The following is a 12,898-nucleotide window of genomic DNA, read 5'->3' on the forward strand; positions in this document are numbered from 1 at the left end:
TATTTGGAAGGTGCAAGTCGAGGTGGGTTCAAAAAAGTAAGTGATCTAATGGTACAAATAGCCAGTCACTAAAAGTCGCACTACTGGTTACAAAGGTTGTATTAAAAAAAAAGAAACCAAGCAAAGGATAGAATTGAAAAATAGGGAAGTTTATATTAAATCTGTATTGAATCTTGGGATACACCAATCTTGGAGAACTGCATACAATCATAGTTGCCATATTATTTGAATGATGTAGAGGCACATGAGAGGATGCAGGGAGGATTTAAATGGATCATACCAGAAATGTAACAGTACACACATCAGTAAAGGATGTCTAAACTAGACTCTTTTCTCTTGAGGAAAGGTAGCTATGGGGTGACTTAATTGAGGTCTTTAAAATTACAAAATGTTTTGATATAATAGAGAGAAAATGTTTCCATTGATGGGGAAGAGTACAACTAGAGTTTATCAGTACAAGGTCATTACTAAGACATACAATAGAGAATTCATAAGAAATTTATTTACCCAGTGAGTGTGGAGAATGTGGAACCTGCTGTAGCAGGAAGTGGTTGAAATGAATAATGTGTATACATTCAAGGGGAGGCTGGACAAGCAATATGAAGTAGACAGGAAAGAGGGTGATGCTGTCAGATATAGCCAAGGAAATATGGTAGGAGGCTCAAGCAGAACATGAGCATTAGCATGGACTAGTTGGGCCACTGGCCTGTTTCCATGCTGCATATACTATGGTATGCATTCCTATATATTGCTTTTTATTTCTTTATTGTAATAAATATAAGTATGGATATCCATAGAGCAGCCAGTTGAAACATTTATTGCACATCCAACAATTGTGTATTTACATCCAACACAACCTGATCCACTAGCCTGTAAAAACAAACTCAAAGTTCATATCATGTTATTGATATAATCTGATTTAATTAGAATTATCTGCACTTGAACAGAACAAATCAATGTAGACTTGTTACATTTGCTCATTGTACATGCTTTAATAGTTTTGCAATAAATTGTCAGCATTGCTTTGAAAACTTAATATTCTGAATTTAGTTATGAAAGAGAGAGACCAGAATCAAAATCCTCAATTAAATTTGGATTAATGTAATTCTGCACAATGTGACTGAACCAGTGAGCGATTAATTTGGTGATTATCAAGCATGCCATTAGACCCAATATACAGGTGGAGGCACCCAGAGTTTTCTTTTGCTGTGAGATCAGTTGCAATATGTTCACTTCACCTTCACATGGAGGAATACATTGAAGGTGAGTGAGTCATACAGACAGTGATAAGGACAAGATTAAAAATTAATTTTTCTTTGCTGTGCAGCAGCTCTTTTACTTCAAGTATCTTGCTTGTCTTACCTTTTCTTGGTTACTGTGTGCAGTCAGTGACCGATGAGCTGCCCCACGAAGTGCTGTCCTATAGTTGTAGAAGTTACCTGTAGGATCCATTTGATGCTGCATATGTATTTAAAAAAGCCATGATATTAGAATTATCAGAACTAGCATAAGGGTTGATCATATTCTATCCTAATTTTACTGTACTGACCTCAAGAATGAAAAATTTAGCTGTCTTAACTTTGCCCCATGTCTTCTTTAGCCGTGAAACAGGGCTCATATTCATACCAGCTGTAGAAGGAAACCAAAACTGATCACATTTTGGAACTATAGCATCTATTTCTTCAGCTACCAGAGCATAATAATGATTATTAAACACAGATAGAGTGACTGTTTTGCAGAGCACATTTATTCTTTCAGCAAGAATAACCCTGACCTTCCATTCACCTGCACTAATTCTCCATCCCACTCTCATCTTTTTCTTTGGTCTCCTACACTGCTCCAGCGAAGTGCAATATAAGTGTTATGGATTCAGGAGTTATGGAATTATGTGAATATAGCAAATATTAATTCAAACGAGAACCAGTCTTCATTTCTTAATGTAAATTGCAGGCAGTAATCAGTTCGAAGTTAAAAGGACAGCTTTGTAAACAAACAGTACCGTCTATAGAGCACAGGCTGCTCGTGAGCTATTGTTTGCAAAGTGAAGTGACCATGAGACGTTCTCGTATGCATCAGCCAAATGTAAGATGGGGTTATGTTAATAATAGGCCAACATCAAACTAGGCAACGATGACTAAGTTATTTTGCACCATTGTGACTGAGTTCAAGGAAGCTTGCAGACCAGACTCTGGTTAGTCCACACTTGGAGTATTGTGTTCAATTCTGGTTGCCTCATTACAGGAAGGATTTGGAAGCTTTAGGGAGAGTGCAAAGGAGATTTACCAGGATACTGCCTGGATTGGAGAGCATGTCTTATGAGGATAGGTTGAGTGAGCTAGGGCTTTTCTCTTTGGAGAGAAGGAGCATGAGAGGTGACTTGATAGAGGTGTACAAGATGATAAGAGGCATAGATCGAGTAGACAGTCAGAGACTTTTTCCAGGGCGACAATGGCTAACATAAGGGGGGCATAATTTTAAGGTGATTGGAGGAACGTATGGGGAGATGCCAGAGATAAGTTTTTTTTTTAAACAGAGAGAGTGGTGGGTGCATGGAACACACTGCCGGCAGAGCTTGTGGGGGCAGGTACATTAGGGACATTTAAGAGACTCTGAGATAGACACATGAATGATAGAGAAATGGAGGGCTATGCGGGAGGGAAGGGTTAGATAGATCTTAGAGCAGAATAAAATGTCGGCACAACATTGTGGGCCGAAGGGCCTGTACTGTGCTGTAATGTTCTATGTTTGGACTGATATTGTCACTTAGCACATCAAACATGGTCACAAGCATATCTGATCAATCAATAGTTGGGATATTTGTGTACTCAGAGAGTCAGCCCTCACAACATTAATTCTGGGTGTCTGGGATCTCTGTCCTCATTCGTTTTTAGACCATCCATGTGAATTACTTTGTCCCAGCAAAGGTGCTTGAACATTCAGGGGTGTCTGAATCAGACACCCATTGCGGACACGTAACTCAATGAAAGCATTGTCAGACTCAAAATATTGAAGTAAACAGTGTCATTGTAGCTATTGAAATTGTATTGAATCACCTGCTGTTACCTTTGATCTTAAGGGTATAAAAATATGATGTACTTTGAGTTTGGGAGACTCTGCCGAGAGGATCTCCAGGAGAATGTCTGCTTGTCATGATAAATAAAGACTTTCTTGTCACTAGCTTCAGTGTCTCTTTGGTGAGTCAGATCACAGTCACAACAATAAGCTCAAGGAACAGCATCTCATCTTCCATCTCGGCAATGTCGCAGCCTTCCAGACAGTGTTGCAGCCTTTGTGACTCAATATTGCTCTCAACAATTTCAAAAAACTAGCTTTTTCTGTTTGTGTCAGAACTGGCTAATTCTGCTACAAGGTCATCTACCAGTGACATGTTTGATTTCCAGCAACTGCTGTGTTCTTCACCTCATACTTTCAGCATGGTTTTTCTTCCTCTCTACTGCCCTCATTCATCTCTCCCTATTTACACTCCTCTGGACAGATCAGCAATGATTAACTAAATCACACTGAAAGCAATTGTATTACCTGGACAACCTTGGTCTCAACCCTATCAGTCCTCCACATCTCTGCAAAACATGCTGTTTTTCTCACTTTTCAAGTTCTGATGAAGGGCCACTGACTTGAAATGCTAACTTGGTTTCTCTCTCCACAGATGCTGCCTGACCTGCGAGGACCCCCAGAATTTGTGTTTCATTCCTTTTCAAAACAATTGTTATACTTACATATAATTGCCATTAGGGAATTGAAGTTGCCAATATTAAAGCACTCTCGAGCAACATCAATAAAAAATTCTATTACTTGTGCTCTGTGTTTCTTCTTTGCAGGCTGAAATTTAAAAAGAATTAGTGGTTTCATTTGAAAGTGTAGTGCTACATGTAATTTTATTAATTGAGTTTTTTAAGGAATTTTGAGCCAAGTATCATTTAAAAATCTGTGGGCAATACATTGTAAAAACAAATTGCACTTACCATGCATATTTCAGTAGCTACCAAATAGCAGAGTCTGTTGAACCATTTAACATAAGCTTCAAGATTGTCCGTTTTCTTTTGTTCATTGAAACAAGACTAAAGGTAAAAAGAGTAAAAGTTCAAGATGCATTGTGAACTAATATAGCCAGAACGATAAACTGAATGTCCTGAATTTTGCAGTCAGTAGTGAAGTATCTGATATGTAATTCACTATGCAGACAGTTTCCCAAATTTTTGCAGGCCTTTGAGCAACTTACTAAAACACAGTCCTCCACAGGAGATCTGTGCTGTCTGTGAGGAGTACCTCAATCATATTGAATATTCCTCACTGAGACAAGCAGAGTATAAATTGGGAAGTATAAAGAGGAATTATAAATTAGACCTCTATCATAAACACGATGTGAAATAAAAATTGGAAAAGACACATAAGGTAAGAGATAAAAGAGATAGAAAAACTAACAAAAACATTTTAAAAGCATATTCAACATTAATTAAATTTTGAAGGAATGAGGGTTCACATTTCACCTGAGAAATTGTTTAGCAGTAACAATGATAAAAATTTACTTGCTTCTGAATGCAACAGTCCCAACCTTTTCAAACCTGTTACTGAGGAAGAACAAGTACCACAACTTGTTGCCATTATGTTCTTTTCAACACTGAATCTATGGGCGAGGGACTATTAGAGCACAACCTAAAAAGAGGGGCGGAGTAACTTAGAACTAATTTCTTTAAATAATTGTCCAACTTCAAAGTAATGAGTGCTATTAACCTCATCATTGATTTTCAATGCAAAATCAAGGCCAATGTCATTTAGAGAACATGTATTTTACCACTCAAATACATCTACTACATGAGGCTGACAATTCAGTGCAGTACTGAGACAAAATACAATTTATTATGTGGAAGATAAATGGCTGAAAAGTATTGTGTAAGTTGAAATCATGAAACTCAAGGCACTAAATCTGTAGAAAAATAGGGCATTAAGGAATATTATGATGAAAACAATATTTAATTCCCTCAAATTGCCAATACAATTCTTTTGTGTTTTCCCTTCTGGGGAAAATCTCATAGGACTGAAATTCATTCATGCTCTTAGAGGTCAACATAAACATCGTATGAAGTTACTTATGATTCTCGTAAACAAGATTACAGGGTCTATTTGTTCCACATAAATGTAAACATAATTCCCGATTCCTCAACTAAGTAATGTAAGATTAGATCAAGATCCTTTTTATAATAGGAGTGATGAGTTGATTGAAACATTCAGCTGCCACCTTCAATTTTAAGCATCTTTCTCACAATTTATGATGAACAGTGTTATACACTTAATAAATAATGCTAATAGCAATGTCAAGCATGCATTGAGTAATTTCTTCTGCTGGTAAATTTCAATAAGGCACAGTGTGCTGTATCAGTTTTTGAGCAACTCTACAAAGAATGATGCATTCTTACCTTGTCCAGGGTACACACATTGACAATTTTGTTATAATTAAAAAACACTGATTACACAAAGTAAGCTGAGTTTGGCTTTGATTAAATAGAGATCAGATTATAAATCCAAAATCAAATTTGTATTATAATACCTTCTTCCCACCATCAAGTCAATGACGATTTGTCACTTCTCAAACAGCCCACTAGATGGTATAATGCTAAAGCTTGAATTCTAGCATTATTATAAAAATATATTGTACTGAATTATAGTCAGTACATTTTGCACTTGAAAACCATACATGTGTTCTCTGCCTTTACTGGTCTTATACACAAATTATATGAAATGATAATAAATAAGACAAATTGATTCAGAAACTATTTTGTATACAACATATCTGTACCTTTGTGTCTTCTAAAGCATCTTTATGTACAAATGCTTGCACAAACTCTTCAGGCCCGATAAGACTCAATCGTTCCTTAGAAAATTAAATAAATATTAATATATTTAAGTAAGAAACTGACCGGAAACTTTCTATTGGCATTTAAAAACAATTTATAGTTTAAAACAAAATCTCACTTCCAACAAGACCCCATGGTTATATTTTGCTCTAATATGTCAGCTGTGTAACGGGAAACTATCATCAACTTCAGAAACTTAAAATTGCAACAAAACTAAATCTGCTAGATTTGTATTGTGTTAGGTTATTTATTTCCAGTTATGTCATATCATGGTTTTTTTTAAATTAAATGGTCAAATATCATTAATGTTGAGGCCTATTGCACAAGTATCTAGTTGAAACAGTAGCTAATTTGTTTATCCTGTCAGCACTCATCGAATGGCTAAAAATTCTATTGTGTGGTGTGGTATTTGTGTCCATTGCACAAATGACATTCTTTTGAAAATCAATTACCGTTTTTTGCACTGCTCTTGCCCTCACAAAACATAAATGTTAACATGAGCTTGCCCAAGTAGATCAGCCCAGTCTTGTGTTGGAAATGGCTTCTGCTAGATTTACTCTCTCATGGCAGCTCACGATCATGACCCACGTACCCTGATTGTAACCCTGATACTTACTCCCTCCACCCTCCATACCCATCATTATCAGGAGTCTGATCTTCCTTTCAGATCCCAATTAGTCTAATCCCCTCCTTGATTGACACTCCTAAAGAAAAAGGCACATTTGTGTCGTGCCAAGCACTGCCTATCTGACAAACCCTACCGTGCACTAAAGAGATTCTAGGGCTGCTTTTACATTCTGAATTTTTATCAGAAATAATCAAATGTGCAGGATGACAAATCTAAGATAAGTGACTTATTGGAAAAGTACAAGATCGTGCATCAACTATCATTAGGATAGCAAGAAGCAAGACAAATACCTCACACATGCCCATATTCCAGAAAACATCATAGGTGATAGAATATAGAACAGTACAGCACAGGAACAGGCCCTTTGGCATTTCTGTGCCAAACATGATGCGTCTAACTAATCCCATTTGCTTGCACATGGTCTGTATCCCTCTATTCTCTGCCTGTTCACGTGTCTGCCTAAATGCCTATTGAACATTACTATTATACCATGTTTCTACCATCTTCCCTGGCAGCGCGTTCCAGGACCCACCACTCTCTGTGTGCCTTGCACATCTCATAGAACATAGAAGAGTACAGCACAGAACAGGCTCTTCAGCCCACAATGTTGTGCCAACATAGCTATTTGCTCCTGCCTGCAGAATGCCCACATCCCTCAATTTTCCTCTCATTCATGTGCCCATCCAAACCCCTCTTAAAAGCCCCCAATGAATTTGCCTCCACCACCCTATCAGGCAACGCATTCCAGGCATCCACACTCTCTCAGTAAAAAACGTACCCCTCACGTCTGTTCTGAACCTACTCCCTCTCACCTTAAATGCATGCCCTCTGGTATAGGATGGCGCAATAATGAGAAAAAGATATTGCTTGTCCACCCTATCTATGCCCCTCATAGTTTTATTACACTTCCAACAGATCACCCCTCAACCTCCGCCGCTCCGGAGAAAAGAGCCCAAGTTTGTCCAGTCTCTCCTGACAGCGCATGCCCTCTAATCCAGGCAGTGTCCTAGTAAACTTTATCTCCTTTATATTCTCCCCCCATCACCTTACACCTATGCCCTCCATTATTTGACATTTCCACCCTGGGGTATAAGATTCTGACTATCTACCCTATCTATGCTTCTCATAATTTTATATATTTCTATCAGATCGCCCGTCAGCCTTTGATGCTCAGAGAAAACAATCCAAGTTTGTCCAACCTCTCCTTATGGCTGATATATTCCGATCCAGGCAACATACTGGTGAACCTCTTCTGCACCCTCTCCAAAGCCTCCACATCTCTCCTATAGTGTGGTGACCAGAATTGCACACAGTACTCCAAATGTGGCTTAACCAAAGTTTTATACAACTGCAACGTGACTTGCCAATTTTGTACTCAGTAACAAACCAATGAAGGTGAGCATATCATACACCTTCTTTACCATTCTATCCACTTGTGTTGCCACTTTTAGGGAGCATTGGACTTGCAACTCAAGATTCCTCTGTACATTAATGCTCCTAAGGATCCATATGCGGATATTATTGCTGAAAATGTTCTGGGAAATTAGTTATCCTACTTACCAGTTCTATACGAGTTAGCTGTTGTGCCAGTGTATAAGGGTCATTGCAGATACTCAGTATATCTCTTTGAATAGATGGAGGCTTTGTTTTAATAACAACCAATTTATCATTCATGCTGGCATTAACCTTGACTGTATTTTCTTCACCTTGATTTAGATTTGCCAATTTTTGGTTCAGGGTTTGCAAAAGCTGATTCATTGTCTTCCAATAACTCTGGGAGAGAATAAAAACCGGCATGTGAAATGTGAAAATAACTATATATACCAGTAATAAAATCATTAAATGCTGGAAATACTCAGTAAGTCAGGCAGCATCTATGGAGATATTTACATGGATGTACAGCAAAATCCAAGTACACCAACACTCCCTACTTGGTTTACCTTAAAATATTCAAAAATATGTATCAAGACAATCAATTAAGTACTCAATTTCACATTGGGTCATTGGATTGCAAAAATATGGGAACTTTGGCTGATTTTCCATCCCTAAACCTAGGTGTGCTACACAAGTTATAGTTTATATCTTGTCCCAATTGAAAGAATAACACAATCTATATTTACTAATGATCAATTGACTGCAATACAATTTCAGAGTTGAGCATTTTACATGCTAGGAACAATATGAAATATGCTAATTAAACTTCATAATTTTGAGTGGATCAGTGTACTAGTCATGTCTGTGGTCTGTTTTTCTCCTATCATTTTGTACCTGAATTGCTTTATCAGAAACTATGAAACAATTGCTTGCACAGAAGCCCACTTTTAGCAGCATGTTTTCAATTGTTTTAATGCTTATTACAACTACTAATTCTTTTCTAATATAAAGCATTTCATCAGTCATCAGGAACAAATAAATTGAGCACTGCATGTGCATTTTAGTTGTTCTGTAAACCTATTCACCGATGTGATAGCTATTACTGGATGCTGTCAATTCATGTTGTGTTGAAAACAGATAATAACGTCAAACTAGTAAACAAGTAAATTTGATTTATATTGTGCTACTCTATTAATTCCAAAGTACTTCACACTTTGAAATGGAGTCATTACTGTTTGGATGGCCCTCAAATAATCATAAGACATTAACAATTTAATATATTCTAGATAAACATTTTCTTAAAACAATAAAGAGGGCTCCCTGCTCTTTCACTGTTGCCAAGAGATGGTTAACATCAACTTGAAAGGGTAGCTTAAGATCTCATTCAGCGACACAGTACTGCATCAAAGTGCATTTTTATCATGTCTTGGAGAAAGATATAGATATAGAACACTACAGCACAGTACAGGCCCTTCAGCCCACAATGTTGTGCCAACATTTTATCCTGCTCTAAGATCTATCTAACCCTTCCCTCCCACATAGCCCCCTATTTTTCTATCATTCATGTGGCTATCTAAGAGTCTCTTAAATGTCCCTAATGTATCTGCCCCCCACAGCCTCTGCTGGCAGTGCATTCCACAAAAATTGTCACAAAGCAAGAGTGCTGTAATTTAACTAACGTCATCTGCCCCATTTGAAGTGTCTTAAGCTAACAGTAAAAAGTACTGAGAGGTGGAAAATAGGATAAGACTAAATATTCTTTGCAGACTGTCAAGGACATAATGAGTTGAATGACCTATTTTCATACTATAAATTTCCAGAGTTCTATGATTACAGCAGTAATTAACAGGAACCATTTCAGGGAAGCTGCAAAATCTAGTTAATGTAAAGTACATTTTTTGATAGTTTATAGGGTTTAAAAAAGGCTTAATTGATTTTTCTACCTGATAGCAACAACATTTTCATTCTCTGGCAGCCTGTGAGGCCCTTTAATCAGGTCTGAAAGCCAGTGGATTGCAGTTTTATCTTCTCCTTTGCAGTGTTAATTATGGCTTAGTTAGTAGCACTCGTTTTTAAGTCGGGAAGTTGCTGGTTCAAGTCTCTTTCCAGCGTCTTGGAAAAACTATGCTGAGGCACCTGTGCACTACCAAGAGAGTATAGCATTGTGGTAAAATGTTTTTTTTGGATTAGATGGTAAAACTGAGATCCCCGTCATTTCTCTGTGCTGGATGTAAAAGATCTCATGGCGCTATTTTAAAGAGTGGGTTTCTTGGAAAATATTTTAACATTGCGCAACCTTCAGTATCAGTTTATGCAGCCATTGATGCTCGCAGGAGCTTAGCTTGCATAAATTGATTGGCATTTTTCCTACTAGATTTACAATAATTCAAAAGTACTTTATTAACTGTAAAGCATTTTGTGAGGTTCTTAAGAAATGTAAATGAATGTGTATAAATTGTTTTTTTTTCTTAATTCTTATTGCAAAGAGATTTTAGATCCAGATCATACAAACTGGCAGAATAACTTTGAGGTCCATCACTGACTCTGAAATATGCTAAAGGTAACTTAGGGTTTCACATCACTTGGGTTGAGAATGTGTACAGTATACTTTTAATGCAGTGTAGAACTGGTTTTGAAAAGCTGTATGTCCTGGCCATTTCATCAATGTAATGCAATATTTTAATGTGATATCAAAACATTAAACATTTATTGATAGAGGATAGATCTATGTGCATGTATGCAAGCATGAATACACAATATTCTCTCTTAGCAGAGAGTAGCAAAGTTGCAGCCCACAATAATGTACAGATGATGCCAGCTATGTCTTGGGCCATAGAGCTCTCTGATTTGGACTTGTACTTAAGTATTAAAAATTCAGTATTGAGTCTTGACCACTGTTATATATTGCATAGGTATTGAATCACGATTGAGAGGGTAAGTGGCATTCATTTAGCTGAGAGATCTAATAAAGCACATCCATAGTACACTACGAGGGACTGCAGTAACTTTAGTGTGGTCTCAATAGTACTCGTTATGCCTCTAAATACCTACTTATTTTCATTTTTAAGTATATTAATCTTATTGTAATCATGACAATATGCACTAGAGAATGCTTATATATTCTTTATGCTGAGAACAAATATAATCTACATTAAACTCAATAACATTTGCAAAAAGTTCTGCTTCTGTTTAATCAGAAGCTGTATCTATAATACTGTGACTTATTTGCTGTTAAAGTTGTTCAGTGGGTCATGAGCCAAATAATTTATGCAAAAATAAATAAATAATACTATAAATATATAACATCCTGATTCATTTATGTAAAGTTGTGGTTTAAATTCTGTAGTTTTTATTGTTGAAGGGCAGGACCCAAGTATCTGTTGTAGGCTTCTAATTATATAGTCATCAAGCTTTATTTCACAAGATTTACTACTATAACTAAAAGTAGTAATAACGACATAGAATTTAACTATTAATGGAAATCTAAATATGGAAGAATTTCCAATGCAGCAAACAAGAATTCCAGTAGAAATATAAATTTTTCAGGAATCTTACCTCATCACAAGAAGCTATCCTACGGATCATGTCCTTCAGGTGTCCAATCATTCTCTCATCCCGAAAATCTGAAGGGAAAGTTTCTGTCCATTCTGTCAGCAGCTGCATTATCTTAGGTCCAAATTTTCTAATTCTCGCCTAAACATCATCAAAATAACACGATTGAAGTTCAGTTAAAACTACAAGCGCTAAGAGGTTCAAATATCTACAGGCCTCTAATCCCAGAAGAATTCCCAGAATCCCGGAATGGACACAATCAACTAAGGACTTATGAGTCGTTCCTTTACTAATGGGAAGTTGTAGATACTCTTAAACATCTTGAATGCCCAACTGAACTGGGGTGATAGGAGGAGGAGTAACCAGTCATTTGAAAGTAAATTAAGGGCTGAATCTTACACACTGGCAACTGACCTCGTCAGAGGGAAAGGGCTGACCTAAACAGTAACTCGAGTGAGTACTACTTCCCTTTATTTGCTCTTTTTACTTGGTACATCAGCTACCTGGCCAACCTTAGACCTGGGACAAGAAAATTCTTATCCCTGGAATTGACACTCTTGGCGTGAATGCCATTGCCTGAGATGAATCAAGTTTCACCTCAAACAATAGGTTGGGTAGCAGCTGGTGCTGATGCCTTACAGCTCCAAGCTGGGATTTGAATGTTCTCTTTGTGACTATGTGGGTTTCCTCTACATCCCAAAAATATGCTGATAGGCTAATAGCTACCATAAATTACCTCTTAGTGTGGGTTAATGGCTAAAAGAACTTAAAAAAGGAAGTTGATGGGTTGTGTCTGAGACAGAATGATTTGCCTGAGTACAGGAAATAAAGAGAAGAGCAATGGGAATAATAGGTTTGTTCCCCTGGGAGCCAGTGTGGACCTGATGGGGTGAATAGCCTCTGCATCATTGTAAGAATAATGCCATATGACAAATGGCAACATCTGACCTTCAACCACTCTGACCTGATCAACTCGGAAAACCTGCTGAAAATTCATGGCCACAGCATGAGTAAACTGTATATATTTTTAAATCATGCTCTAACTATTTGCACTTAACTACTTTCTTCATCCAAGAAAAAACTTCACATCTCCCACTAACTGCAAAATCATGCTAAACATATATTACAAAATATCATCAGCAAACTTCAAATGAGTACAACATTAACACTGTTAACTAAATTCATTAAAATTAATGAGAATGCAAGAATATTATTTAAGCTCCTATCAAACAGTCATAGAGCTGTACAACACAGAAGCTAAACTAATACACCTCTCCAGAAGAATGGGATAATTTTGTTGCACAAGAATGACAGGCAAGCATATCCAACTAACCTATCGTTGACCATGCAAAAATTTGGAAGGGCAGCCTCATTAAAGTTTCATCAAGTTTCCCAGCCTAATTTTCCCCTTTGCTCTGAGAGTTTCCATGAAAAGGCTAGAAGGAATCATGGACAATTTAAATAAGCTTGG

General features: G+C 37.1%; 1 protein-coding gene and 1 long non-coding RNA gene across 8 annotated transcripts in view; one reads left to right on the forward strand and one right to left on the reverse strand.

Annotated features, from left to right (window-relative positions):
* Window positions 1-12,898, forward strand: part of LOC127569031 (uncharacterized) — a 70,484-nt gene that overhangs the window by 29,211 nt on the left and 28,375 nt on the right. The window lies entirely within an intron of this gene.
* LOC127569028 (ras-GEF domain-containing family member 1C-like) overlaps window positions 1-12,898 on the reverse strand; it is a 132,046-nt gene that overhangs the window by 8,289 nt on the left and 110,859 nt on the right. For all 7 annotated transcript variants that reach the window (XM_052013288.1, XM_052013293.1, XM_052013292.1 and 4 more), the window contains 7 exons: window positions 11,431-11,568; window positions 8,062-8,274; window positions 5,816-5,890; window positions 3,984-4,079; window positions 3,738-3,840; window positions 1,550-1,629; window positions 1,363-1,458 (listed from right to left, as the gene is read on the reverse strand). In XM_052013288.1, coding sequence (XP_051869248.1) covers window positions 1,363-1,458; window positions 1,550-1,629; window positions 3,738-3,840; window positions 3,984-4,079; window positions 5,816-5,890; window positions 8,062-8,274; window positions 11,431-11,568 — 801 coding nt within the window. The remainder of the gene's footprint in view (window positions 1-1,362; window positions 1,459-1,549; window positions 1,630-3,737; window positions 3,841-3,983; window positions 4,080-5,815; window positions 5,891-8,061; window positions 8,275-11,430; window positions 11,569-12,898) is intronic.

This window comes from Pristis pectinata, chromosome 4, assembly GCF_009764475.1.
Source record: "Pristis pectinata isolate sPriPec2 chromosome 4, sPriPec2.1.pri, whole genome shotgun sequence".
NCBI classification, from domain to species: domain Eukaryota; kingdom Metazoa; phylum Chordata; class Chondrichthyes; order Rhinopristiformes; family Pristidae; genus Pristis; species Pristis pectinata.